This window comes from Centropristis striata, chromosome 1, assembly GCF_030273125.1.
Source record: "Centropristis striata isolate RG_2023a ecotype Rhode Island chromosome 1, C.striata_1.0, whole genome shotgun sequence".
NCBI classification, from domain to species: domain Eukaryota; kingdom Metazoa; phylum Chordata; class Actinopteri; order Perciformes; family Serranidae; genus Centropristis; species Centropristis striata.
Window position 1 is genome coordinate 37,898,679 of NC_081517.1, and position 27,510 is coordinate 37,926,188.

General features: G+C 39.5%; 1 protein-coding gene across 1 annotated transcript; it reads right to left on the reverse strand.

Moving 5' to 3' along the window:
• Window positions 1–11,565: 11,565 nt before the first annotated feature.
• dkk2 (dickkopf WNT signaling pathway inhibitor 2) lies at window positions 11,566–26,091 on the reverse strand. Its single transcript, XM_059330567.1, has 4 exons — window positions 25,579–26,091; window positions 13,633–13,786; window positions 13,012–13,143; window positions 11,566–11,816 (listed from the first exon to the last, which is right to left on the reverse strand). The coding sequence occupies exons 1-4, from the start codon at window positions 25,780–25,782 to the stop codon at window positions 11,566–11,568; spliced, it is 741 nt and encodes a 246-aa protein (XP_059186550.1). The 5' UTR covers window positions 25,783–26,091.
• Window positions 26,092–27,510: the final 1,419 nt, after the last annotated feature.

Below are 27,510 nucleotides of genomic sequence, written 5' to 3' on the forward strand. Positions count from 1 at the left end.
TCTTTAATAGTTGTTGTTTGGTAGTTAAAAATAGTTTAATAGTTGTTCTGATTGTTGTGTACAGCCCCTTTAATAACTTTTTTTATACATAAGCCATATCCGATTGATTAAATATTCAAAGCTGAGGATTATTTTTTGTTTTAAAAACATGCCTGGATCTCTAAAGTGCTTTTTAATTAAATGTTTACATCATTCTGTCCTCACCAGACAATATAATTATTCTACATATGAGACAAAAAGCAATAAGACGTAGCAGCTGTGCTCGAGAAAATATTTCTGCCGATGTCGCCGCTTTTGTAATCAGGCACCAGCTTACAGCATGTGCAGATCCAGGGAAATACAACAAGGAAGTGATTGCAGATGACTCCTTTGTAGACAGCTTTAGATGTATTTGGAAAGTAATCTAAAGAATTTAACAGCTTTAATTATAATCATATTTTGTTGAAATTTAAGTCAAGAAAGTACTTTACTTGTTTGAAATGTATTCTCTGTAAATGACCAAACTAAATGAATCAAAGCACTACAAAACAGCTACACAGTGGTGCTGGGGCTTTGGGGGCATCTGGAGGACTCGGGACCCAAATTTTAGAGTTTGGCACAATTAGAGTAAGCTTAGACAGAGCTAGTTGAGATAATTGCTACTTATTTCAACTTTATTTATATAGCGTCAGATCATAACAGAAGTTATCTCAGGGCACTTTTCATATAGAGCTGGCCTAGACCGAACTCTTTATAATATTATTTACAGAGACTTCACAATTCCCATCATGAGCAAGCACTTGGCGACAGCAGCGAGGAAAAACTCCCTTTAAACAGGCAGTAACTTCGAGCAGAAGCAGGATCTGGGTGGGCGGCCATCTGCCTCAACCGAATGGGAAAGAGCTTCATGTTTTCCCAAAATAAACATTTTAATATTGTAGGTTTTTACTGTAGGTTTCTTCTCAAGAGTGTTATGTTCAAAAGGGCACCCAAAAGCTGAACACAGACACAGGAGGCACAGAGAAAGGATTTATTAGTTTCATTTTTAGGCAGGTGGGGCTGGAGGAGACTCAGAGAGAGGCGGGGACTGGAGTGGTGGTGCAGCAGGTGGAATGTGGCAAAGGGAACGGAGGACAGGACTTCAGCTGCTGTGGCAGAGATGAGTGGGGGACAGGCAGGCAGGGGACACTAGCTGTGTTTCCATTAAAGTTGAAGCAAATTCTGAAACGTTGCATTAAAGAAAATGCGAATTTCATACGTTACCATCAACTAGTTTAGGGCCAATAAACAAAGCTGCAGAAATGTACTTTGGTCAGAAGATGGCGATGTAATATATTTCTGTTGGCTAATCCGTCAGTTAACAGTAGAAGAAGCAGAGATTGCGCAAGAGAGAAAAATCAACAAAAAAGAGGTTGCTAATCGGAAAACTTTGTCTACCCATGAGAGAAAATGGAGAGGTCTTCAGGAATATGATTCAATTGGACAACTTATATTGTTCTTTCATGTCAGTGGAAGCAGCTGATCAGTCATGGGAGTTAAATGTTTACTACGTCAGAACTTATTTGGAAAAAGCATTTCCATCTATTTTTTGAAAAAGGCAAAAAAAAAAACCTCAAGCAAGCGCAAAAATGTTTTATTTGCATTTTCAAAAGTTTCATGAAATTTTGGGTATTTTCATCAAGCTTTTCTCATGCAAGTCTTCAAAATGCACATAGAAATTGATGGAAACATGACTAGTGATACAGGGTAAGGTATTAGCAGGTAACACAAGGAGTTTCACAAAAAGGTACTGAAAGGGCGGAACAGTATCTACAACATTAGTTGGTTAAACAGTCTGGCAAAAAGTGAGTGTGGGAAAAACAACAGAGAACACTGGGAAACGTAAGAGGTAGTTAAGTCGACCTCATTGTGATTGAAAAATTGCCAGTCTTTGGTTCTTAATTAAGAAACCTTATTGGTCAGCAACTAATGACTGTTGATGGAAGTACATTTACTCAACTGTACTTATATCCAAATACAAGGTATTGGTACTTTAGAAAACTGGATAGCCATTGCACAGCAGTGCATCTCCCCTTACCACAGTATTATTTTAAATAAAAAATCTAAGTTCTAACTATGAAAATAGTTTTAGTTTTACTATTATCTTTAGTTAGTTTTCATATTACAGTCTTTCATCTTACTCCTGTGCAGTCTAACACTTTATTTTATGGGGGTGTGCATAAGAATGATATGACATCTGTCAATAAGATGAAGGAGGCTTTATGCATACTTATGAATGTTGTCATTAGTTGTCATTCGGTCAATTATGTCACCTTTAATACAAAAATTAAATTGTTTGAGATGGCTGAAACTATCACAGCAAAGAAAAAAGTGGAAAAGTCCTCCCAATAATATACAGTACACTTACATTGTTGACTAAGGTAGGTATAAATCAATATCATAATCTGTTTAACTACTCCCTTACTTCCTGTTTGAACATGATCACAAATGTTAAAAGAAACCTTTTTTCAGACAAAATGTACATGTACGTGAATATATCGGGGCCCTCTGTTTGAGGAAGTAATCATGTGTTCCCAAACAATGTCAACTTTCCATTAAAGGTGACATAATTGACCGAATAACAGTTAATGACAACATTCATAAGCATGCATAAAGCCTCCTTCATCTTAATGACTGATGTCATGTCATGGTTATGCATACCCGTTCAAATAAAGTGTTACCCCATATATCTCCATAATTTTTGATTTTGAATGTTCATGATAAACTGAAGGATTTTTAGCTGGAAAAATCATCATCGTAACACTAAAAACAGCTGAAAACAGACATGTTGTTCTCATGTTCGTATAGAATCTGATGCATTGCTGTAGATACCCAGCAGTATATAAAGTTAAAGCATACACATCAACTGCAGTAAAATGCAACACACATTAATGCAGCAGGAATATTAATCCAAAACATAATTTATGATAGTAAAACACTGGGGAACACTGTTCCCCACACTTCAGAAGAAGTCCTTTTAATTTTGCAATTATGTTAATTTTGCTAATAATATTTTTACAGTGGTATTGTTACTTTCACTTAGATGTTTCTTCCACCACCCAATGATAAATAATAAACCCAATTACACACAAAATGATTATCTGATGTTCTTGGTTTAGCAGCGATTTGATACACAACGTGCAGAAAGACAGAAAAAAAAAAATTGTCATAAATTGTTGCATTAACTTTAAAAAGATGCCTGCATCTGCTTTTGCTCGTGACTCACAGATCGATGAAACCCGAGTTCACGCTGTGTGATGGACGAGGATAAACCAACCCTCTGACTAAAATGATTGAAATGAGATGTTGGTTAACTGAGAGAGAAAGAAAGTCACAGTGGGAATTGGGAGGATTTAAAAAGCACAGATGTAAATTGAGTGTTTGGTGAGTGTTGCCGATGGAAGGAACTCCATAGTTTTCGTAGGATAAGACATGATTTGCTTATCAATCATCTTTACTCTGTCATGACATGACACTATTTCTCTTTATGACACTTAGTATTTTGTCTCTCTCACGATTATTGGACAGCCGTTACATACACTGTGGTATTTCCATTAAGGACTAATGCAACTGTTTAATAACAGTGAAGCAGAGATACTGAGAACTGACAAAAAGCAGTGGTTGACCAGGCAGGGCTCCAGGGATTGAGAGTTGGCAGAGAGATTTCATCTATTTGGATAACCCCCGACGTAAAAACGGTTCTTTTCTTGGACCATTTGTTGCTGCGAAGAAAGGTCGTGGAAAATAATAACCGTGAACCTTACTGCAATGATAAAACAAAGACTCTGCCAGTTGTCATGATTGCTTCAATGCAGGCAGACTGCAGATTTACAATAGATAGAGGAGATAAGCAACAAGAAGCCTCCAGGCCAGCTGAGACGTTATTCTATATCTGATATAGCTTTGGCTGATTCTATACATTTATAATAGCCCTCAGTAAATGTATATTCTCTCTGGATGATGATTATGGGTCATGACCCTAAATGGCTTCCCAGAAAGTATGTTTTTTTTTTCCCCTCACAAATTGAGCTCTAAAATATTTCCATTTTAAAGGTGCATTTACTCTGTGACATTTCATTTAATCCTTATTTATTAATCATTTGAGTATACTTTGATTTAGACTGCAGAGGGAAACATTTTCAAGTAATTTTTCAGATTAATACCATAAACTTTTGAAATTGTTTGCGGCTCTTCTGTGTAGAGTGGGTTCTCTCTGGGTCCCCCAGCTTCTTCCCACTGTCTAAAGACAATTGTTTAATTGGTGACTCTAAATTGCCCAGAGGAGTGAATAAGAGCATGAATGGTTGTCTCTGACCCTTTTTCGACCAACGCAAACCTGATTCTTTTGCTGGGCTAGTGCTGGTGCTGGTTTGCAGTTAGTTCAACTTGTGAATTGTCTCAGAACCTGTTCTCCACAGGCTTGAGAGCCACGTAATTTTGTCACTGTATATGACTGGAAACGTCTCCGGTCTCAGCATCTATAAGACCAACAATGGCAGACTGCATACATTGGTATCCAAACACGACACGTACAACACTTGTTCTGCTTGACTTGATCGCTATCCGTGCTTATGTCCTTATTAACACTGAACGTAATATGTTGTTGTAAGACTTTGTTGTAAGCTAACGCTAGCCCGCTAATGCTAGCCCGCTAATGCTAGCCCGCTAACAAGTTTTAGGTGGTCTTGTTGGTCAGATAATCCCGTCCCCAGCCCCTGATGTAAGTGGCTCATGGATCAAGACCAGCAAATAGTTGATGCCACTCTTTAACCAGTTTTTCTGGCCGAGAGTCGGTTCTTTGGCAGTTGAAAAGCGAGGAACTGGTTCAAAGTAAGGCACCAGCTCCAAACCGGCTCTGGAACTGCCTTCGAAAAGGTCTCTCTGTGTCAGCCCTGTGATAGTCTGGTGACCTGTCCAAGGTGTATCCCGCCTCTTGTCCAATAGCCAGCTGGGATTGGTAGTAGCCTCCTGCGAGAGTTCGGAAGATTGGTTAAGAATAATGAATGAATGAGTAAATTGTTTAACATAATTAACCCTGACTTGTCAACTAAAGCAATATTTTAACCATCAACCTATTTTTTTATACAGCATCATTGTTAATTGGTAAATGGACTGCAATTGTATACTGCATTTCGAGTCCTAATGAACAAAGTGCTAAAATGGTCAGTCAGCATTCACCCGTTCACACACATATCTGATCATTCATAAATAAGAGCATTCACATTCATTTATACACTGATGGGACAGCTCTTGAGAGAAATTTGAAGTCTAGTATGTTGCCTAAGAATACTTTGACATGTAGACTGCCATGAACAGGGATTGAACCAACAATTTTCTGATCTATTATCTCAGACGCCTCATGTCTTTTCCACATTATGACTTAATGCTCATGAACACACCGTCATTCAAAGGACAACTTCCTAACTTGGGGGAATGTCGACTTGGAGCATGTGAATGCACCATTAAATGCAGTGTCTAAATTATTTTGCTTTTCATATGTCCTCAACCACTTCCTGCAGAACAATATTACTGCTGTAATTCGCTCCTAATCACAGTGCAGAAGAACATTCCTGAACTTTGGGTCCCATGCACACTGAAGAAGAATAAATTGAGAATGACCAACAGACCCTGTGACAGAGGGGTAAGATGTCGCCAAGCATCCAACCACATGTTTCCTGTGGTCAACCCAACTTTCTTCATATGTTGAAGAATTTGTCCTTGGGGCTTTTTGCAGTATGAGTCTAGCCTTGCTCAGGAGGAGAATTTGTTTTGTGTTAAATAAAGACACACAGATAAAAGCCTGAGGCAAATAAAAGCCATCTTTATGCCGTCATAAAACTGACATTCGTCATCCTTTTCATCAACTTACAACAAGTTTGACTCAACACATCACACACAGATGCAGAAGTCCATGTGATAAAGTCATGAAGCCTGTTTGCTTGAGAAGACTTTCCCTCTCTGCCACAGTGAATGATATGAGCCGTACAATCCCAAATTACATTTATGATGTGCGGCGTGCCAACACGGGCACAAAATCAAAGCCTTCCACTGAATCATTTAGCATATTTATTTAGCTGGCAACTTCACGGGCAGTCAAACCTGCCTGTGTGAACTCCTTCATTTGTATTTTCTGCTGACACATGCGGGAAAGTGCCGAGCCAGTGACAGTCACTCTCTCATTAGCAGGTTTTTGGTGGAGACTCCAGAGCCTGTGGGTGGCCTGGAGAAAAGCTGGAGAAAAGTACTTTCTTTTTCTGTATCTACCTCTTCTTTCCATGGAGACCTTAAAGTCTCCAGTCACCCTGAATGTACCCTTTTCCAGTGTCTGCTCAGATAAAAAAGCATCCAATATTTCAGCAAATAGAAACCTTATCCAAACAAAGGTAGGGTAGAGTCATTACTTTCAATCAAAAGCACATGTGAAAAAAAAAATGACTGGACACTTGCTGGATTGAAAACACAAACTTGTAAAGCGGAGATCGCAGGGTTCGGTGCTGAATAATTACTGCAGGTTTCTGTTTTTCACTGTCAGGGAATGTGAGAAAATGATTTATTGTGTCTCTCACCACTTTAGATTGAAAAAAAAGTAATAAAATATCCTTTAAAAACTGAGTAGAAAAGTCATGTTGGATGCCTTTTTGTTATTAAGACAAAGAGGAAAAAAGATAATTGTGTAAATTTTTATACCTTGAGGAGTCACACCTTTTTTTGGAATATAAATATTGAACATCTGGCGAACACATTCATACATAAGAGGTCACTCCGAGACTTTTCCACATCTTCTGTAAAATAAGCTAATGACTGAAGGAAAGATTGAATATGTATTATTAAATGATGAGGACTTACAGAGAGAAAACAAATCAAACTCAGCAAGACTCCTTAAATATCCTACCGATGTGCTCTGGTCGGCTCGTGGTAGCGCCAGATGTTGGAGCCAAAGAATTTGTACTTACAGTGCTGATCGCAATGAGAAGAGCTTATCTTGGAATTCCTGGCTACACTGTTATGTAAATGAATCCTGACTAAAGGTCCAGGAAAATTTACTGCACAATGCTTGTAAATCCCAAACAATTTTGTAGTAGATATATTGTAGCAGTTTGTAGGGCCACGTAAACTTCACATCTGGTTCAAACTGCCTTTACAACAACCTGGAAAAAAGGCCTCAAAGCAGCCGCATGGCACTGCTGCTAAGGCAGGTTTCAACAGCTTTTCATTTTATTTAACATTGTTTTAACATAGAGCAAGGGGCATAAAAAGTAGAGCTGAAACATGAAGTCCTCTGGTCGATAAATCAAAACTTCTTTTGAACATAGTAAATGAGGCATACTGTGGAGAACAATAGGAGCCCCGTTATGATGATGCTGCATTTGATGTTTTTTGCAAATTGTACGTCTCCTGTGAGAGATGATGGAAAAAATATGTCCCTCTCTTGGGAACTGTCAAAATAGGACCCAGTGAAGTTGTTCAATAATGTCCTAAAAAAACCATGAGTTTTGTCTACAAAGTGGCCTCTTTCAGCACACATTGTCTGAAGTGGTGAGGACAGTGATCGCATTCGAAGATGGCATGAATAGCATTTCTATTTCATCATATTCTGAGTAAAAGAAGCAATAAAAAACTGCAAGTGGCCTCTACCTAACCAAACATATCCTGCAGATTTTTTTTCTTTTTTTCTTCTTTTTACTGCAAATCAAAGCAGATTGTCTATAGATCACATCTGCAATGCATCAGCCTATAATGGGCCTGAAGAAGTCTTATTTGTACTCATGAAAAAATCTCAGACACAGTTGGTTGGTTGGTGGTTTTAGTGACCTTTGAACTGTTTCAGGATTTACCGCATCAGTGCATCCAAAATATATTTTAAATTACAATTATGGTCAGCTGACATGGCAGCGTATAATCTCACTAATATTATATAATGTTCTGTTACATTTTACTATGCTTAAGCACTGCAAGCTACTTGTAACTGTTAATGGATATGGTGGTTTTAATTAAAAAATAGATTATTTAGGGAATAAATTAATTGTCACAATGCTGGAGGTGCAATCACTGTTAAACATAGAAATCAGTTTTATTGATAATGTTTATTAAAGGCCCATATTTTCTCTGATCTCAGACAAATATTAATTATTTTGGTTTGGCAATTTTAATCAAAATCCAATGATCATTTTGAGATAGTTTGCTTATGTTTCCAGAATTTGTCAATCACTTGTGATCAAACCAACCTCACATAGTCCTGAAACAGCACATTTTAAAGAACATTCAGTTCCTAATAATCATGGGGATTTTTAATCTTCATAACTTTGATTGTTGTTTATTTTTTCATGCATGTTTAAAGGAGACGTTACGTTCATTTTAAGTTGTTCAAAAAACACTATTTTCCACAGCTGCTGAACCTCCTTTCACCCTCCGTCTGAAATGCTTTGTTGTCTCTTGGAGCCCAAATCCTTAAAAAAAAGGTCCAGTCTGACCCGGTAGCTCAGTGTTTCCAGTTCTTTCGCATCTGTGCTTTTACTGACTGTCTCTGTAATGTCCATCACTGCAGCCGCATTGGCCAGAGGAATGACTATAACACTACTTAATTTTATTCTTTTATTTCCTTTTTTAACTTTTTTTAAAATTGGGTTTTTATTGATATTTTATTGTTTTCATTGTTTTAGTATTATTTTATTGTTTTCATTGTTTTTATTTATTACTATGTTTGTGTATGATTTGTATTGTATTTTAATAACTGTACAGCACTTTGGTCATCTGAGGTTGTTTTTAAATGTGCTCTATAAATAAACTTCGACTTGACTTGATAACAGAGTATATTGGCACTTTTTAATTGTGAAAAATAAAATCCAAAATCTACCAAATTATACGTGTTTCAGCAGGAATGTGATCTGTAATTTGCATCGGCAACCAAGATTACATGATTCCCTGACATTAGCATGTAGCTACTGTACATGTAGCTGCAAAAACAATATAGGAATCTGTGTGTTCAGAGCAGTATGAAACATGAGGTTTTTACACACAGGGATTAGTTTTACATGTGTGTAACTGCATTATTAGACACTAGGGCCTTGTTTAAAATGAACATCCAACACTATAACATTGTACAGCCCAGATTACAAAAACATTCTGCTGTGAAAACCTTCGACCTTCATTCAGTTAAATATGTTGCAGAAAAGACAAGATACTTAACACTCAAACTGATTCGTTTTTGTGTGTGTATATATATATATATATATATATATATATATATATATATATATATATATATATATATATATATATATATATATATATATATATTTATTTTGCATATATATAAATATATATTATTAAGAAATATAACAATGCACCACAGGAAGACTGCAAGAAAGTAAACAGAGATGTAAACAATAAATGCTTTAAACTGTTTGGAAAAATATGCTTTTCAAATGTTTTCTGCATATGGAAATGCATGCAGCACATTTTTTTAGACCTCTAGGATACACACAGCACATTTTGGCGAGGAACACTGAATGTAAACATAAGTTTGTTTACAAGAAAACTTCACAGGGCACCTTCAAGATCTGAAACCAAGTTCTTTGGGGCTTTAATGTTCCTGCCATGCAAAGAAACAGGTGAATAGGCTTGTAATTTTTAAATGTGCAGCTTGTTAAGTGCCATTCTGCGAGTCTAAAACAAGCCAGACCAATAATAAGCTTTTTCTTGATTTTAATGTATTAACTACATAATAATAATATTTGTATACGCCGCAAAAAACCCTGGTGGAGTTAATAACCAGTCCTGTGTAACCACTGATACAAAATACATTCTTTTATTCATTCATCATTGTAAATACACAAAACAAATCAATGCAAAGTATTAACACATACAATATTTAGTGGGATATAAATCTTGACACCATTTACACACCATTTACACAAACTATTTTGGAAATTAATGTGCTTGTCTCCCTTTTTTGTAAATATCCTTTCGATGCATCCAGTCTGTAGAGCTATCACCCCCCCCCCCTCCCCCCCCCCCCGCCTATACACACAGCTTTTATCATTTCAACTACATATTGTTTTGAATCTATCAGACTGTGCTCGTCCTATTTCATCCCTCTTCTCACCTAGATCATTTTACTGTAATGTTTAAGATTCATATTTTTTATTATATGTACATGATATACATTGATTCTTAAATACATATTCATTGTTTCCGATCTATTTACAATATAAGAGCTTATTGATATTTTAAATGGTTACAAAATATGTGTAGTTGATGCTCTAAAAAACATTAAAGCAAAAAGAGGAAAATGTAATATTATATTGACTATGTAGGTAACAACTGGGGAGAAAAAGCATGGCCTCGCCCTTCAGCACAACAAAACTGCAAAACAGAAAAATAAACAGGGCTGTGTGCCATGAACAAGATTCAAACTGCATTTCTCTTTGAAAACATCAGGTTTATGGAGCATTTTTGTGACTTTAATCAATCATCTCACGACTCCATTCCTACTGGCTTTGTAAACGGAAAAAATTGCACTTCCACGATATCCTTGAATCCCGTTCATGTGATTGGAAAAGCAGAACCATTCTCTGGTCGGGTATCGGAGCCGCTAAAGTCTGCAGCAGAGCACTACCTCAGTGCAAGCCATTTATTTTTACCCACATAGAGTTGTATCACAATAGATTGCAGCTGCATCTGACAGATCAAACGAGCTCCCCACAAACGGACACAATGCTTTATCTCTCTTCTTGTGGCTAAAAAATCGGGTGAGGAGCTAATGTCCCAGATGAAACTCATCACTCTGATGTAAATATTCTCTCATTCTTTGGTTTAAGAGTATTATGCGTCGCATTGAAGTCTCAAGTCAAGCTCTGGGGTGCATGCAATTAGTTCCTCATATGATATGACTGGTATTTTCCGGGTCTGGACATTGTTACTGGTTGTAAATGTCTTGCATAGCAATACATGCATTCCTCAAGATGAGTGAGATATAGATATTTGACATAACAGATAACAAATGATGGCAGATCCAGTAATGAAACACAGAATATCACACATCAGATGTTTTACTTTGAAGATTGGGTAAAGAATGTACTGTGCAGGGAAGATATGGCTTTTCTGTAAATAGTCGATCTGTCTAATTATGAGAAGCTTGATAAAAAGACTCCGTCTAGAAAAGGTCCACACCTATCAGCATCTACTGGCTAAGTTTGTGGCTCCCTGAATGTCACGAGAATGTGTAAAAAGTTTGTCATATTTGTGAGCAAGCAGCTCATTGATCTCCCATGAGGTGTGTGTGTGTGTAAGTGTGTGTGTGAAGGTGTTTGTATGTAGGTGCAGGGATGGACCACTCACAGCCAACACATTAAAGCAATCCCATTCACTCTCTGCTTGCCGAATAGCGAGCTTGAACCCACACAGTCTGTTCTGTCTCTTGTTAGTCTCTGTCTTTTGGTCCTTTTCAATACAGCCACAACCCATCCTTTAAAAAAATCTTTTTCTCTGGCAGATGGAGACAGAGGCCTCGATGTCGACAGCAGCTGCCCCCCCCTCCTCTCCGCTTCAGATCTTCTGGCACATGTGGAGCCTGGACTTGGACGAGGAGGTGGCGTCTTTCCACACCTTGCAGGAAAGGCCCTTGGCACAGTCACAGCGCTGGAAGATTTCCAAGCCGTGAGAGCCTTTCTTCCTCTGCTTGGTGCACACTTCTCCCTGCCTCAGCACCGGCTTGCAGATTTTGGTCCAGAAATGGCGGGCGCAGCAGTAGCCCTCCGAGCAATCGGATGAACGCAGGCAAGGGTCGCCCTCATGCCCTAAAAAAACAAGACGAGAAACAGCATAGATCAGTGGGGAACCGCGAACAATACAGTGTATAAATCTGACATGTCTGCTCAGAAAAACAGAAACAAATGCTTCATCAGAGACAAAAAAGACCTGCATGAAATTATAAATCACCCAGCGTCTTGCTGTGTGCTTCAGTTAAATAAGCACAGGAAATGTATGATTATTGTTCATTAAGCTGTTATGTTTTCCATATGCATTTCAATTCAGATTCCATTATGTGTGGCCATGTCAGAGGCAAAAGAAAAAAATGAAGCTTTTTTTTTTAACATAAATCAAGCAAACAATTTGCTTATTCTATATATTAACCATATCGTCCCATCTGGTTTTGAGCCCAATATTTTTGGCAGGATGTTAGTATTGCTCTTAAGAATGCCTTATTAGTGTAATTTAGTCATGCAGTTTTTTAATCTGCCTCACGTCCTGCCAAAAGCTTCATCATTCAAACCAGTCGTCCTGTATCGCTGACAAAACCACACTTTGCTGATTTCAACATGAAGCTCCAAGCGTCAGCGTGATGGACTGCTAAGCCTGCTTTCACACCACTGATTCTTCTTGGTGCATAATACCATTATAATGTAATAATGTTTAAGGAGCGAGTGAGGCAAGCACAAATAAAAGTAAATGGTCTTATTTATAGCAGCTTTAAGTACTGCTGCTATTTTCACATTGATTTTAACATGCGGCCTGCTTTCTTGAGGGTGCATTTAGAGTTGAGTGTCTCGTTAAACGTATTGCTTTATGGACGGGCCTTTACATGAAGTTAAATCAGGTGACATGAACGTTAAGCAGGGGGCATAGAGAGAGATATTCGCTATAATCATGCCAAACCTGCATTCTGTGGTTTTTCACTTGTGCATCACACAAGTGTGTGTGCTGTCAATGAAAGTAGCTTTATGTAGGTGCAGAAACAGCAGGGGCTTTGTGGTTTCTTGCAGGCTCCCCATGCTGTGCTTTGGGCTCACAGGCACTGACACATGAGCTGAGAGGTAATTATCAACATAGTTTGTGGATTGGCGTCGCCCATGAACTCTGTAGGACACGCAGACGGTGAACAACAGAAAGATTCAGCCACCGACAGCAGAAAAGAGGAGAGAGGGAAAACAACAGCGACAGTGTTTGGAGAGGGCAGGATTTCCAGTGGACATGTTTTAAACATTATCTCACCTTTGAGAGAATGCTTAGGGTGTGCCTTCCCAGTCTTCCTCCAGCTGTGCTCTTTGGTGGGGAGTTTATTGTGCTCGTCTAAAGGCGAGATGTGAGGTGAGAGCACACTCTCTGAGATAGGGACACAAATATCTGCAGACAGGAAAAAAGAGATCAAACATGATGGAAAACAATTCCAGGCATGCTTTTGCTTTATTTTGCTTTTGCTTATTTTGTTAAGAAACTACGCAAGAAATTGTTCAACCTGAAGGCCAACGAGTTAAAACAAACTGATTGCTAAATTAGGCTTTCAGGAGAACTAACTGCTACAGTTCTGGTCAGCTATGCAAATTTTAAACAAAGAACAATTTTTGGGCACAACACCTTCTAAAATGTGACCTCTGTTCCCTAAACGCTGGGCATCAATTGAAACCAAAGTTCAGGATCCTGTCTGAAAGCATGTGTTTAACATTATTTAAATGTTCTGGCTGCATCGCTAAGTCTCTGGGCTATAAGCTGTACAAGTCACTTTTTCCACAATATCTGCATAAGACAAGAAATCAAATTTCAGAATCGAACCCTGCAGTCACAAGATAACTGAAACTGACATGCAGTGAAAATGGGTTTGTGTAGGGTACGTACAGCTACTGCAGCGGTTCCCAGGACAGCACATGGCGTCTCTATGGCAACGCTTCTTCCTCCTGCGGCAGTTGATGCAGCGGGAGCGAGCCTGTTGAGGGTTGTGGCAGTAGCTTCCCACGCTGCACTCCTTATCGTTGCTGCATGGATACACCTGCTGAAGAGAAACATGCATTCTCAATAAATCTACTCAATCCATGAAGGATCCTGCATTGTGGGAGCACACATTTATCTCACAGGTGTTTTTAAAGTGCATAATTTCAGTAATATCAGACGCGTTCTGGTTTCTGTTTGTAGTCCAAGTAGTATTGACCAATCATGTTTTAGCAAACTTTGGTTGCATGCAGATAAATAGTCCACGTGGAGAGCAGAAGAGGTGGAACGGAATGCAATCTCTGAACCCATTGGCTGTCATCTGACGGTGATTTAGCCTTTTATAAGCCTAGCAAACTTAGTGTTGTCTACTTCCGTGTCTTAAGTTGCTTATCAGACAGTGATGTAGATACTAGGTCAGTAATGACCAGCACATGAAAGAGGAAGCCTTGGGCCAAATATCCAGAAAAGCTCAGATTACAACACACACAGAGGGAGTGTGTCCTCATTGTCAAGATGCCATTATTTAAGAGACTGTCCTCCCCCAAAAGACAATCCTATGGGTCCTCTGGGCAGTAGTCTGTTACAACCCATATTACTGTTTGTAGTTAGCAGTACCCTCGAATGGCTGCACTAATTACGAAGGAAGACAAGGCCAAAGTGACGTTATGTAGTGGTCAAGCAAAGGTGGAAACGAGGATACAGAGTATAAAGAACAACAAAGTCCACTTCTGTTGAGTGGAAAGGATCGGTCAATCAAACACAAGTCTTTGACCCAGGAGACCCTGTTTGGATCCTGTGTAAAAGTAAAAGTCAATACTGTTGTGAGGTATGAGGATGTGTAGATATCCTGGCAGCAGTTGGGGCGCCAATTTATGTAATGCTTCTATGGCTCATATTTAACCCATTGAAGCCTGGAAAGCGGATACGTCGTTTTGTAGTATTTGTATAAGCTCTCAAATACTTTTTGAATTTCATTTCTATCTGCTACAGAGGCTGAAAAATCTATTATTTAGTAGAAGCGTTGACACTTCTGTTGAATTTCCAGAAAAACTTCAGGTTTTAGGGGCTTATTTTAAAATCACCCAGAGGTTTTACAGGCGTTTCAGGCGTCAATGGGGTAAGAAACAACTGACCTATATGGTCTTATGGTTTGGAAGACTTACATAGCAAATAGTTGTTTGCTGCTATAGTTATTTTCTGAATGTCATGTAGCACCTTCAATGAACAGCTCAGCCTGAAGCTAAAAAACTGAAACTAAAACACCTTGTGGTTCTCTTTACATAGCATTGATTGGATGAGGTGGCACAAAGATCTGACTCAGTGCAACACTCCACTGCATGTACAATGTGTTTTTGTGGAAGTGTGATTGTAAGAATCGAGCCCTGAAGTGCAATGTTGGTGCAAATGTTGGTGCAAATGTAGTTGCGTGTCCTGTCTGCTCAGATTACGTCAAAGGTGCGTGTCACATGGTGCTGTTATGTTTTGTTCCATTATTGTGGCTTTATAGTGCCGACCCTGAGCAGGTCTTATTTAAAAACTCAAATCTTTCCGAAAAAATGTTGCCTTTGATATTTGACTTTGATATATTTGCCTGTGGGTGACATGTGGCTGTGGCATGCGTGTAACACATTCTCTTAATTACATCATTTATACTAGCCACTAAGCTACAGCCATTGTCTCTTTTTGTTGGTCAATGGTTCCTCTTGGGATGGCAAACCAATGTGCCAAATGGGTTTAAATAACTAGGGGGTATATTTTACGGTGGTGTGCTATCTCCAACACATGGGCATCAGATATATTATAATATTATAATATTTCTCCCAGATTATTAGCATGCTTTGTTGCAAGGGGCAACATTGTTCCAAAAAAAAAAGAACGCTCCTGTTCCTTTTTTTTATTTTGTTGGTCGTAATCCAGCAAACCGCAACATATGATTGCACACAGTAACTACATTCCTTCTAATTTCCATCCCATGCACCTCAGGTTTTTCAGGTTTCAAAATTGAAATTGCAGCAGTTAACAAGTCAAATAAAACCCATGTTAAACTCAGGTTAGAGGTCTCTAGAGACACTTTACCACAAGAAAATAAACTTTGGTCGGACCAAAAACAGGACCTGAGAAGTACCCAACTAAAGCCAGAATCTCATTTTGTCAAGGAAGCCATCAGTAAGAGAATTTGTGTTTGTGTGCACTTAAAGAGCATGGCATGTCATTGCTTTAAGACAGAAATGTTATATCTTATACTGAGGGAAAAGAGGTATATGAAGCTTTGAATGTTACTTTAAGAGTCACTTTTTGGTTGTTTAGTCACAGTTTGAGAGTAGTGTGATTGGTTCTAGAAAGGGACAGTGCTGTTTAACATCACAAATCTAGTTTGTGATCTTTTGGACATTAAAACCAAATTACAATTCAACTTTATAGTTCTGAGATAGTGACATATGCCTGAGCAGCAAGCAGTGAATTTAGAAACCTTCTAACTCTCTGCATGGCCAGATACCATTGGGGGTAAGTGGGAAAATATGTGGGTTGTTTGCTTTGGGTGAACGGACTGCAAGCTGCGGTCTCCCTGCGTCCAATTTTAGAGGACAACATGTTGTAGGGATTAACATGTCTCTCACTAGTGTGGTCATTCGTTTCGGGTCCCAAACAATGGAGCTATTAGAAGTTCCAAAGTTAGTTTCTCTCAATTTCTCTCAAAGTGTTCAGAGGCTTAATGAGTCTTCAGACATAATTGAGGGGCAATTACCTTAGCTAATCATACTCCTTCATAGTCAATTTGGCGTTGTTTTTGCTTTAGTATTTATTGTGTTTACATTGAAAGTTTGAGACATATTTTGTTGTCCAACAAAGCACACAAAGAAGTCTTTTCTGTAAGTGCACTGAAATGACCACCTTTTACAAATACAACATCCACTGTCCACAGCAGCAATAAAGTGCAATTAAAGCCAAGCTCGCTTTTTCCATAACAAGTGTGTGCCCCGACGGGAAGTTTTACTGGAACTGGATATAATTCCCTGCACATGCAAGTCCCTTCCCTGTTAGACTTGGAGCAGGAGCAAAGGACTTTGGTTGTAAATTATTTTGCACATCAAATGAACTCAAATAAAATAATGTCACACGTTTTGCACTGAAGAGAGACGGATATTTTGAACAGCTGCAGGGACACATAATACAGGTGAGGTCACTGTGTTCCTCCGTTTGCAGCCCATCTTTATCTCATATTTATTAGACACTTATTCAAGTGTGCAGGTCAGTAAAAATTAGCAGGATAATGATTCGGGCTGTGTAAATTTTGTCCGGTGTAGACCGACATTAGAACAGCATGTTCGGCTGGCACACCACCATCGGCACCACAACCACATTGAGTTGGCACTGCGCTGACAGATTTGATTTAGTGTGGCTTACCGCTGACAAACATGGAACAATAAACATGAAAATGAACAAGATCAGAGTAAAATCATTATAGCCACAATAAATAGAAAACTCAATCTGGGGTATAAAGGTCAGCGGACGGTGGCTGCCATGCCCAAAAAGAATAGGTTAACTGGAATGTTCACCACATGCTAAAACTTATCCTCAGAAATATAAATATTTCAGCACATTAGGAGCTGTGACGTGCATGTGCTTCAAAAAGTGAACAAGATTAGACTCATTGGACTGAAGCCATACTCACTTTCTCAGGATAGAAACACATGGAGGCAATGATACAGGCGTAGAAAAATGAGCAGAAATATTTAACTGAATCCTCATCCATCATTATGACAGAATCCCACATTGCAAATGTTTAATGTGTTGATGAAAGTAACAAAGCCCTGATGTTTGATGGATTCTAAATATTTCTTAATTACTACTGTGTTCAGAGCTGTTCTCAATATATTCAAAGGCCTTATTTCAAAGGGACACTTGTACACAATTGTAGGCATAAAGACCTGTTTACACGTCATCGGGAGAAGTTAGCCGGGGGCGGGAGGGTGGCTGCTGGTGTTCTCAAATGCTTCAAATCTTTTAAGTTTTTAAAATACCTTCAACTTTGTGTCATTTCCCGTCACTCTCTCTCTGACTGGATCGATAATTCAATGCAGAAAGAGGAAATCACATCTTTAAACAGAGACCCTACAGTATTTACATAAACTGGGGGTTTGAAAGACATGGCAGGTGGGGTCTAATAGATGCCATAAGTTGCATTATGGGAAGAGTAGGAACCAGCATTTTGACCAGTAGTTTAAACGCTCTCTTTAAGTTCACTGACTTTATTGAAGTGCAACATGAAATCACTTGAGTAGCCCTTAATATATGAGCTCCTAATTCACAAGATTTGGGCTTTCTTGCAGAAAATTTATACCGCTTCATGTTTATCCATTAAGCTGGAGCCAGGAAGCAACAGCTAGGTGGAAACAGTTAGCCTGGCTCTCTTTGCCCACCAAGATCACTCATTAACATGATGTTTCTCTTTTGTTTAATCTGCAAATAGGCAAAAATGTAAAAAAAAAAAAAAAAAAAAGGTCAAAAAGGTTAGCACGCTTTAAAACCGTGAATTTCCATTCTGTTTTTGTGTTCAAGTTACAGAAACAGCATATGATGTGTTAATAAGTAAGCTTTGGAGGAGCTGTGGTTGGTGTTTTTCCCCCCTTTATCCTAATTAATATATAATCACACCCCAGCTGTTTTTTAAAACACAGACATTTCGGAAGTATTCATCTAACTCTCAGCCAGAAAGTGAAACTCAAAGTCCACTTTTGAATTTTCGGAAAATACTAAATGACACCGCTGGCCGTTTAGTGAACTGCAGTCAGCATCCTGTTGCTCACGCTCTTTCTTACGCTCTTTAGGCGCAAGGAGAAAAAACAGTGATGTGACAAAGGTTGTAGGCAGTAGGACTGTCAAGATGAAAGACTGCTGGAAAATAAAAACATCTGTATTGTTCCTATTTCACTGGGACCATTGGCACCATGATACTAACTAGCTTTCCATCTGCAAATGCTTTATCAGCTAACGTTATGAAGCAACCATGGCACATAGCTAAGTCGAAGCTTGCTGGATAACATTAGCTTAGCTTAGCTTACAGTTAGTTGGCTAGTAGAGAGCTGGTTATACGTTTTTGCTTTGTAGAATTGCATAATTTATTATCCGCTAAAAACAAAAACAAAAACAAACAATTACTCATAATGCATAATTTAGAATCATTGAATAGGTTAGCTGATGGAGTAATTTGGTAGACTAGCCAACTAACAGTATTTTTCTTGCAACAATGTTAGCGAGAAGCAAGCTAGTGTTGCATACTGGTGCCAGTGTAGGGGGAGTGAAGAGAGGAATTTGGGGGCATGCATAAATGTCACATCCTTTGGATTTCTTTCAGTCTAAAGGCTGAAGATCAAGAACGTTTTTGCTGCAGTACAATCCGTTTACAAATTGGCAAGACAAAGCATATAAAACAGATATACAGTTACATATAGCAGGCTTCCTTTATTCAGTTTTCTAGTGCTTTTAACCACATCTCACAGTCTTCTTCAGCTAATGGAGTCTGCTAAACTGAGAAAGACCATAAAGATTTAAGTTAAGATCTTTAGAGACAAACTACTATTTCTAAAGTAAAAAATGAACTGTCAGCCTCATCGGAGGCCTGTTTTTGCAGCCCATACAAAGAAACATGTACATAGCCATGGGTGATTGGTATAATAACAGCTGAGGGGAGAAATATGCTTTAAAAAAAATGGGCCAAAGAAAAGTTCAAGAAAGTGCAGTGGGAGTTTTTTTCCCTGACATGAAAAATGTGCTGTTATCTAAATATGAAGACAAATGGGCCCGGCCACGTGCAGTAGTGCTTCATTCTACCTGCTCTGATTCCTATCTGCCTTTCTGGCCAGCAGGCTTGGATCGATTACAGTGTATAGTGCATATGGAAGGGGAGCGGAACAGAAGAAGGAGCAGCACAGGGCTCACCTCTTCCATCACGGCTCAAACCGCAAGACAGCCCTTTGAAACCCAATGATACAAGGCTGACCCCGAATCACGGCTGATAATCTCGCCTTATCTTGTCATGTTTTAAAACGCCTCATTCGCATCTTCTGAGGGATGGGCCTTCATTTGGATGCATCTCATTTATCTCACATCTTTTTTTTCTGTTGCTCCCTTATTTTTCCCTGGACAGCCTTTGCACATAAAAGAGCAGCCTTGGATCCTGCAGAGGAAGTGGGCTGAAAACTGTGTACTCTACAGCTTCTCTTGGTATGCTGGTGAGACGATAAAGGAAGAGACAGACAGAGAGTCATAAGGGAAGCCCCCGGCCTTGTCTCGTGCAGCTCTCGTGCTGGTAAAGCGCCACGGCTTTGAAGAGGAACCTTAAATGTGCAGGAGCAACAATCTACAAGGGATTTACTGCCGGATATACAGGGCTTTGAACCCTCCCCCCTGGTCTTTGGGTCCCTTATTTACCTCTGTAGACTCATTCCAAAGCACTGATATAATTCGCTGGAAGTGCCCTGTAATGCGTAAAAATAACACAAAGTATTACCTTTAATGTTTAGTTTAAGTCTGAGGGTTTAAAATGTTGGAACAGTATGAAAAGTATTGGGATGGTGATGGGGGTCAAACCTTATGTTTCACTTTATGAGAAAGCAATAGAAAAACTGCAACACCCACAACAAGTCCCAAAAAATATTGTTAAATTGTTAAATTTCTTTGCTGTTTGTTTTACCCCAAATTAAGACACACCATCAAATTTAAATCCTATTTACTTTCAAGGGACAAAGCCCTCTAGCAGTCTTAGTTATTGTAATGGTAGAAAATAGAGAAGTAGGGTTATTTTAGAGCCACAAAGTCTCCATAGAGATGAGGTTAAAGGGGATAGATCGATCAACATGATATCGGCCTTTAACACAGGTGGCTGTTCTATTCGCTTTTTTTTTTTTTTTTAACAAATTGTGCCTTAACCAATAGTTTATTAAGTAGACTCAAAAAAATAATGGATGTAGTATCCATTGGTTTGGGGTTCAGTTCAGCATTTTGTCTGTCTCCATCTTGGATTTTTGCTAAGTCATTCAGTTGCATGCGTTGAATGCATAGGGAGACATAAGGACAAAATGTTATTGGGCAAAACTAGCACTAACTTGGTTAGCAAGGGGCATCCTTTATTCAAAAAGAACAGCCAACTCATTAAAATGTGTTTTAGACCAACTGTACATTGAACAAATGTTCTAACGCACTTCGATTAAACTGAAAACACACTGAAAGTTCTAAGACAAAAATACAGTGCACCACGGAACCAACCTGTCAATCATAAGGTAGCCTCTTCCTGAAGCATACCCTGCTTTATTGCCAATTTTACTCTCAATGGTAAATTCCCATCATGCTGAATTGAAGAAGACTTGAAACTAGCAATTAGGACCATAAACGTATTCAGAAAATGTTTACTGAGGTGATAAGTCAAGGGGGAAGTAGAGGCTTTCATACTGTGAAACTTAACCAGTGGCTTGCCCCCTACTGGCCATGAGGTAGAATGCAGGTTTAACGCACTACTGCATAGGCTTACATTTTTTTGGCTTATCATGTGACCATGATAGCAATACCCTAATTTAATAAGGTAATAACTTTAACCAAAATCTTGATATTTCTCTAAACAGAACAAAGCCATTTTTTGCACAGACATGAGAGAAAGGGACACTCCTCAGCTCTCCCAGAAAAGTAAAAAAATAAAAACTACAATTCCCTCCCCCTTTCTGACCCCCCACCCCCCCATCCACCCATCCTAACCAACATGAAGGGCTCCTAACCAACCACTGCCTGAGTAATAACAGTTTATCCATCCCCTGAGTCATAAACAACAATAAATCTTATGTAAAGGACTTCTTCAAACACTGAGTACACATCCACACTTTTTAAGCTCTGTGTCGTGATTACACTTGACCTTCAGAAATCAGCCCCGTAACCTGAAACTGTGAATGGTGTTAATGAGTGGCAGGGGCCTTACAGAGTCAAATAAACGATGTCACTGAATAAACAAACTTCATATGCCCTGAAAGCACAGACAGCCGGTATCAGATAACATAGGGATGGCTGCACACAAGTCACTCGTACAAACCATGTCTTCAAACACAAACTTGGCGTCTTTCATCACTCAAAACACATGTGTTTATGGGCATGTCCCTTTGAGTGCTAGAATCCAAAGTCTCCAGAAACTAGACCTTCCTTAAGTTAAGTATACATTGTGGGTTGATCTTATTCATCGGACACATAGAGAGGCACACAGTCAGCGTACATGACTGCTCTCTTCAAACACTATCAAAGGAAAGGAGGGGGAAGCTCTTGATGGTAATCTAGCTCTAAAAGGTGTAATCCTGTGGAATGAGAGGTGCACAGGTCTCCTCTCTCATTAACAGGTCCAATTTCAGTAAAGGAGGTTTCCACAGGAGACCCCTAATGGCTCCAGCGCAGAGCCCTCTCAGCGCCCAAGGGACCCACAGACTGGAAAGGCCACAGGACAAGAGACTGGAGCCCAAACTGAGCCGCGCGCTAACTAGCTCTCACACCTCTTTTCTCAGCTCATTAGGATCACTAAACATTCATTTTAGGTTACAGAGCGGGCAGGCCGGGCTGAGAAAGAGAAAGGACGTGGCTCTGCTTTTATGGGCAGAGCTCTCAGAGATGGCTTGTTAAAGTAATCTCTGTGTTGAATTAAATAAAGCAACTTGTTAAGGCTGACTGACCGGCTGCTGATGTTTTACAGACACGTACTGCATGAATGCCGCCACGCTGTCGGTTCCCTTGTGGGTTCAGAGGTTACAGTGGTGAGTACTGCCTGCCCGTGCTATCCATTTCTGTTGGTTCCCTTCCAAGGAGCCAACAGTGCCACCCACGAGCACCGGCTGTCAAGGTCTACATTTTTTGGTTTTGTCGGTTTCACTCAAGCCAGGCTGATGTAAAAATGGGTGAGACAACGGGGGAAAACACTCAGCAGTTCACCCCCAAAACCGAACGCCAAGGGATAGTCAAAACCTGACCCTGGTTTGTGTGTGATTAATGTAACTTTTATCCCCAAACGTTGTCAGCAGCTACAGGAAATAAAAACACATTAAGCTGTCAAGTAACCGAAAAGGATTTGAACAGCGTTTCTAATCTGATGGATAAAACATCAAATTACACCCTTGTTTCCTGCTGCAGCGGCTCGCCTCTGCAGGGTGGCTGGTCTCTCTCCCACGATAATTTGCTACATTTGAAACTAAGCCGCTGAGGGTTAATTTTGGGTAGATTTCTTGTAATTATAATCTTTAACTGTGAGAGAAAGAGCTGCATCACACCATGTTAAAATGTTCTATTTTTGTGATCGACTTTGGACCAAAGTAGGTAAAAAAATAAAAAACTGAAATCTGGCAAGCTGACAATCACTCACATCCTGAACCCACTGTTAACTCTCCAGAGGTGTGATAATCTGCCAACTATTCCTCAACAATTGTAACAAACTCAACAGCATGACGACTTGACCATAAATCTACTTGTAGGATATCAGCTCTGAGGTTTCCCATAATGCACACGCCAGAGAAGAAATTTGAGTTGATGCATGCCCATTTTCCAAACTTACACCCAAACCTTAATCAGCAGTAATTCACTTCACAAATGCAGACGAAGATGAAAATATTTGGGGGTGTATGCTGTGAACCACTTCAGAAAGAAAATGACTCTAATAAAAACCTGTTTCAAGGCATTTATCATAATTAAAAAATCTCGAGGTAGAGTAATTGCAGTAGTACACTCCCTGTGATCACTCCAAGACAAAATATATGCCACACTTTGCCGGTACAGCCTCATGAAGAGAGCAGACTTGTTATCTTTGATTTATTCTGCTCATAAATGGCCACTGTATGATGAGATGCAGAAGGTCAGTGAAGTTCTCTTGCCAGCATCAAACCGCATATCTGGCCAAGGCTGAGCTGTGGCTGTTACTTTACAACTCTGGAAAACCTCCTGGCAGCCTGAACATACACATCTATATGTATAAATATATATACCCCCTCCTGCCATGAATGCTATTAACAATCTTCATTTGGACACACGGCACCATGACATTTTACTTCTCTAACAGTGTGGTGGTCTCTGCGCACACATATTGTTTCCCCTCAGTCCACTCTTCCAAACCACCTCAGATTATTGCAATGGCAAAGATGTAAGCAGGCGTTCAAATTGAGGTCTGGCAGGCCTGCCTGAGGTTGGATCTCCGCAGAGGAGAGAAAGTGGCTTTTCCATAATTTCTGCTGCCTGAGCTAGATGTCAGAGCGCTGCTCTCAGCACTACGCGCTTCACAGATATCCAACACTATCACTGCTGAAAGTGATATTACAGACAGTGGAACAGGCCAAATGTAAACACAAGTGAGTGTTAGATCTAGAGGGTGAAACCATCATTTAAGATTATTTTAATAACTTTTAAAGGCCCTGCATGGTCTAGTCCCCAGTTATATTAATGCGCTTTTGACTCTATGTTCAAAGTGGTGACCTGAGATCCTCTAGCCGACCCTCGCTCCTTGTCCCAGGGTCAATGGTGGTAACTGGGGGGGACTGGGTTTTGACATCAATCCCACTCAGCTCTGGAATTCTCTGCCTGAGGCTTACCAGCACGTTGCCTGTTTTAAATAATCACTTAAAACACATTTATATATGAAATCCTTTCTTAATGCATGATTTGTAATTTTTGTGTTGCATTGCTTTATTTTGTTTTTTTCCCCCGGAATATAAGTATATTTTGTATGATTATTTGTATAACTCATCAGGTCACAAATTGCTTCACAAAATACATAGTAAAGTTATTATTTTTATAAAGAAAGGAGACGAGTAGTCAGCTGTTTCAGTGAGCTGATGAACAGCTGCTGTGATGGAGATGTGGCAGTGCCATCTGCTGCTCGAAAAGATACTCAACATAATGAGACTCCTACATTTTAATTCAAATTTAAGAGTTAGTTGTAATTGTGCTGGGAGATGAAAAAAAACATCTGTCTTTTGTCATTTTTTTTTTTTTTTTTGATTGATTGATGTGTCATGCTTCAGTCCCACAGCAGTATCAGTTTTCCTCTTCATAAAATAATAATCTGCCTATGAGAAATAATTCTGGAGAGCGTTGCTTTCCTGGCCAAGCAATAAATGTACAGCTCTAATTTCCCACTTGATAAAAATCACTCATAATGTTCACAACTTTGTGCCAGAATGAAACGTGCCAAATCTTTTTACATTTTAGATCCCAGGTTTGCTGTCAAACTACAGTAATATGGCACTTTGTTGAAACAGCAGGAATTGATAACTCTTTGAGTGGGTATTAAGTGGTCGGTAAGAGTACCCCTCAGAGGCCCCACAGTAAGAATCTCATAATCCCAGCAAGCGTCTGGACCACTTTAATGACACTAAGACCCAGACAGAAAATTACCTCAAGTGTTAACTTTTTCTCACATTTCTGCTGGCATTAATGATTTACTGTGGAAGTGCTGCTGCACCCGACTGTGGCGTCAGGTCTGAAAGGCAATTAGGGTTTATGAGGGGTCCAATCCCTGCAATTTCCAATAACGATTCACACGTGAGAGAGCTCTTTCAAGGCATGGGGCTATTTTACTCACACACCTCAAAATACTTCAGTTTTGGAGACGTATCGCACAATTACGCACGATTATCTATATCAACCGCACACTCATAAAGTAATTTAAATAAAAAAACTGTTCTTTCTTGCCATGCTTATTATAATAACTACTTCTGGAATCGTTAAGTCATTATAACCACTAATAATAAAGTACTACTAATCCCTCTTCCCAATTTATTTCTGTGCGTAAATGTACAGCTGGCATTATAAGTCCTTGGACAATTAAATAATTACAATTACCTGCGCTAGGACATTATATTTCTTGGTGATCCCGATGTGGACAGTGGTGGAGCGGTTTGGAGCGGCTGTAGGTGTCTCTTCCGACAGAGACGGCTTGATTAAGTTCGCCTTTGGGCGCGCCTCTGATACCTGGGATGTCCCCGTCTTCAGTGTGGCGACGAGAAACAGCACAGCACAGCATCTATTCCAAGTTAAGACGAGCATCCTTGAAAAAAAAAATACTGGAAAAAAAAACGGGGGAAAACACTTAAATAACTTCGCAGAAGTGAAGTTTCTCAATGAGAAGTGTGCGCCCTGTCACTGTCCATGCGTCACGCTGGCCGACTGCGATTCAGAGTAAGGTGATGAGGCCACGTTTTTGTTCCTGAGAATCAGATATTCGGAAGAATGACTGCCATCAACACAGTTATCTGACAAACACAGAGAGCCCAGTGTAGCAGGGAAACAATGAAGAAGTGAATCTGTTAAAACGCAGATGCTCTGAGGGTCAGAAAAGTAAGTTGACAAGAGGTTTCCTCTCTGTCTCTGTCTGGCTGTGAGTGAGCACTTAGTCCTGCAGCAGAGTGTTTTATGATCTCGGATACTTTCTTTTTATAGGATTCTAATGAGTTTGCTTCCTCCGCCCCTATTCACAACTGACAAAGAATGAAACTGATCTGTGTGCGGCACTGCTGCTCGCACATTGTCGTCTCGACACCGGCACCAGGAGCCCCGTTGGGAAAAAGCTATAAAATTATACAGTGTGTATTTTAACTGGGCGCTTGACCCTTTTTACTGCTAGGTGGTTGGGCGCGTACAGGATATGGAAAAAAATAGTTTGTAGGGAACATTTTTTCTGTGATCACAAGGATGGGTTTGTGTTTCTAGGAACGTTTACCTGTGTGCATAAAAATCTAAAATAACACACTCAGGTCACCTCAAAGGCAGAACGCTTCATTATTTAGACTTTGGCTCATTGAAATGCTGTCCTGACCAAATGTAAATAAGCAGGAGGCGGTTCAGGGTTCATTTAACCAGCATTCCAGAATAACTTAGAATAAAAAAACCTATCTGATAACCATTGTTTTCCCTCTGTGGGAAAGGCGTCCCTCATGATGCATGGAATGCCAATGGTGATAAAGTTAGTGATATAAGTATTATAGAGACTCCTTTGTTTGATAGTTAGAGTCTTGCATCAGGATAAGTTATATTCATGTTGGTTAGATAATACATATGGAGGCACAATGGACTCTTTCAGTTTCAGGCAGGTAAAGCCTGAGATTTAGGAAGAATAATGCATTTAGTACATGGACAAATCTTCTGCCTATAGTTTTGTAACGCCACATTTTTTGTAAATATATGCCTTCTACTGACTTCTTTGATGGATGTATACTGTTGTGATAGGTATTATTTAGATTCAGCAGCGATTATAAAACAGAAACATCCACCAAAATCTTCTTCTCAGTACACTAACACCATAATCTCCTGAAAATCTCCGAAAATATGATGTGCAAATAGAAACCACGTGAAAATTAAGCACAAAAGCCATTTTATCAATGTGAAGAAATAAGCAGCTGGTCACCATCTTTCCCACAATGGCCATGTGACTATACGCCTAATGCTTTAGTCTTCACACACAGTTGGAATGATCTATTCAAGGCTGGAAGCTCGGCTGGGCTGGGATGAAATCAGTATACCGGTAAAGGCTTCTGACCTCAAAAGCGATCCATCACAGGCTCCAATTCAAAGTGTCAAGTTCCTTTGTTGGAGACAATGGACAACCAACTGAACTGGGGAGTGGGAGGAAGTATTGGACTTGTTTGATGTAACTGTAGATGCTTAGAGGTGATACTTTTATAGCCACCTTTGTCACCTGAGTGCACAGTGATTTACCTTGAAAGACTGCCGTCAGACAGCGGCTTTGTTGCAGAAATAGATTTTTTTCAGAAATCA

Bases quoted from the DNA above. Each gene is read 5' to 3' on its own strand.
- dkk2 (XM_059330567.1), bottom strand. From the start codon at position 25,782: ATGCTCGTCTTAACTTGGAATAGATGCTGTGCTGTGCTGTTTCTCGTC. The intron at 13,787-25,578 runs GTAATTGTAATT...GTTTCTCTTCAG, and splicing joins AATATAATGTCCTAGCGCAG to CAGGTGTATCCATGCAGCAA. The intron at 11,817-13,011 runs GTGAGATAATGT...TTGTTTTTTTAG, and splicing joins CCCTAAGCATTCTCTCAAAG to GGCATGAGGGCGACCCTTGC.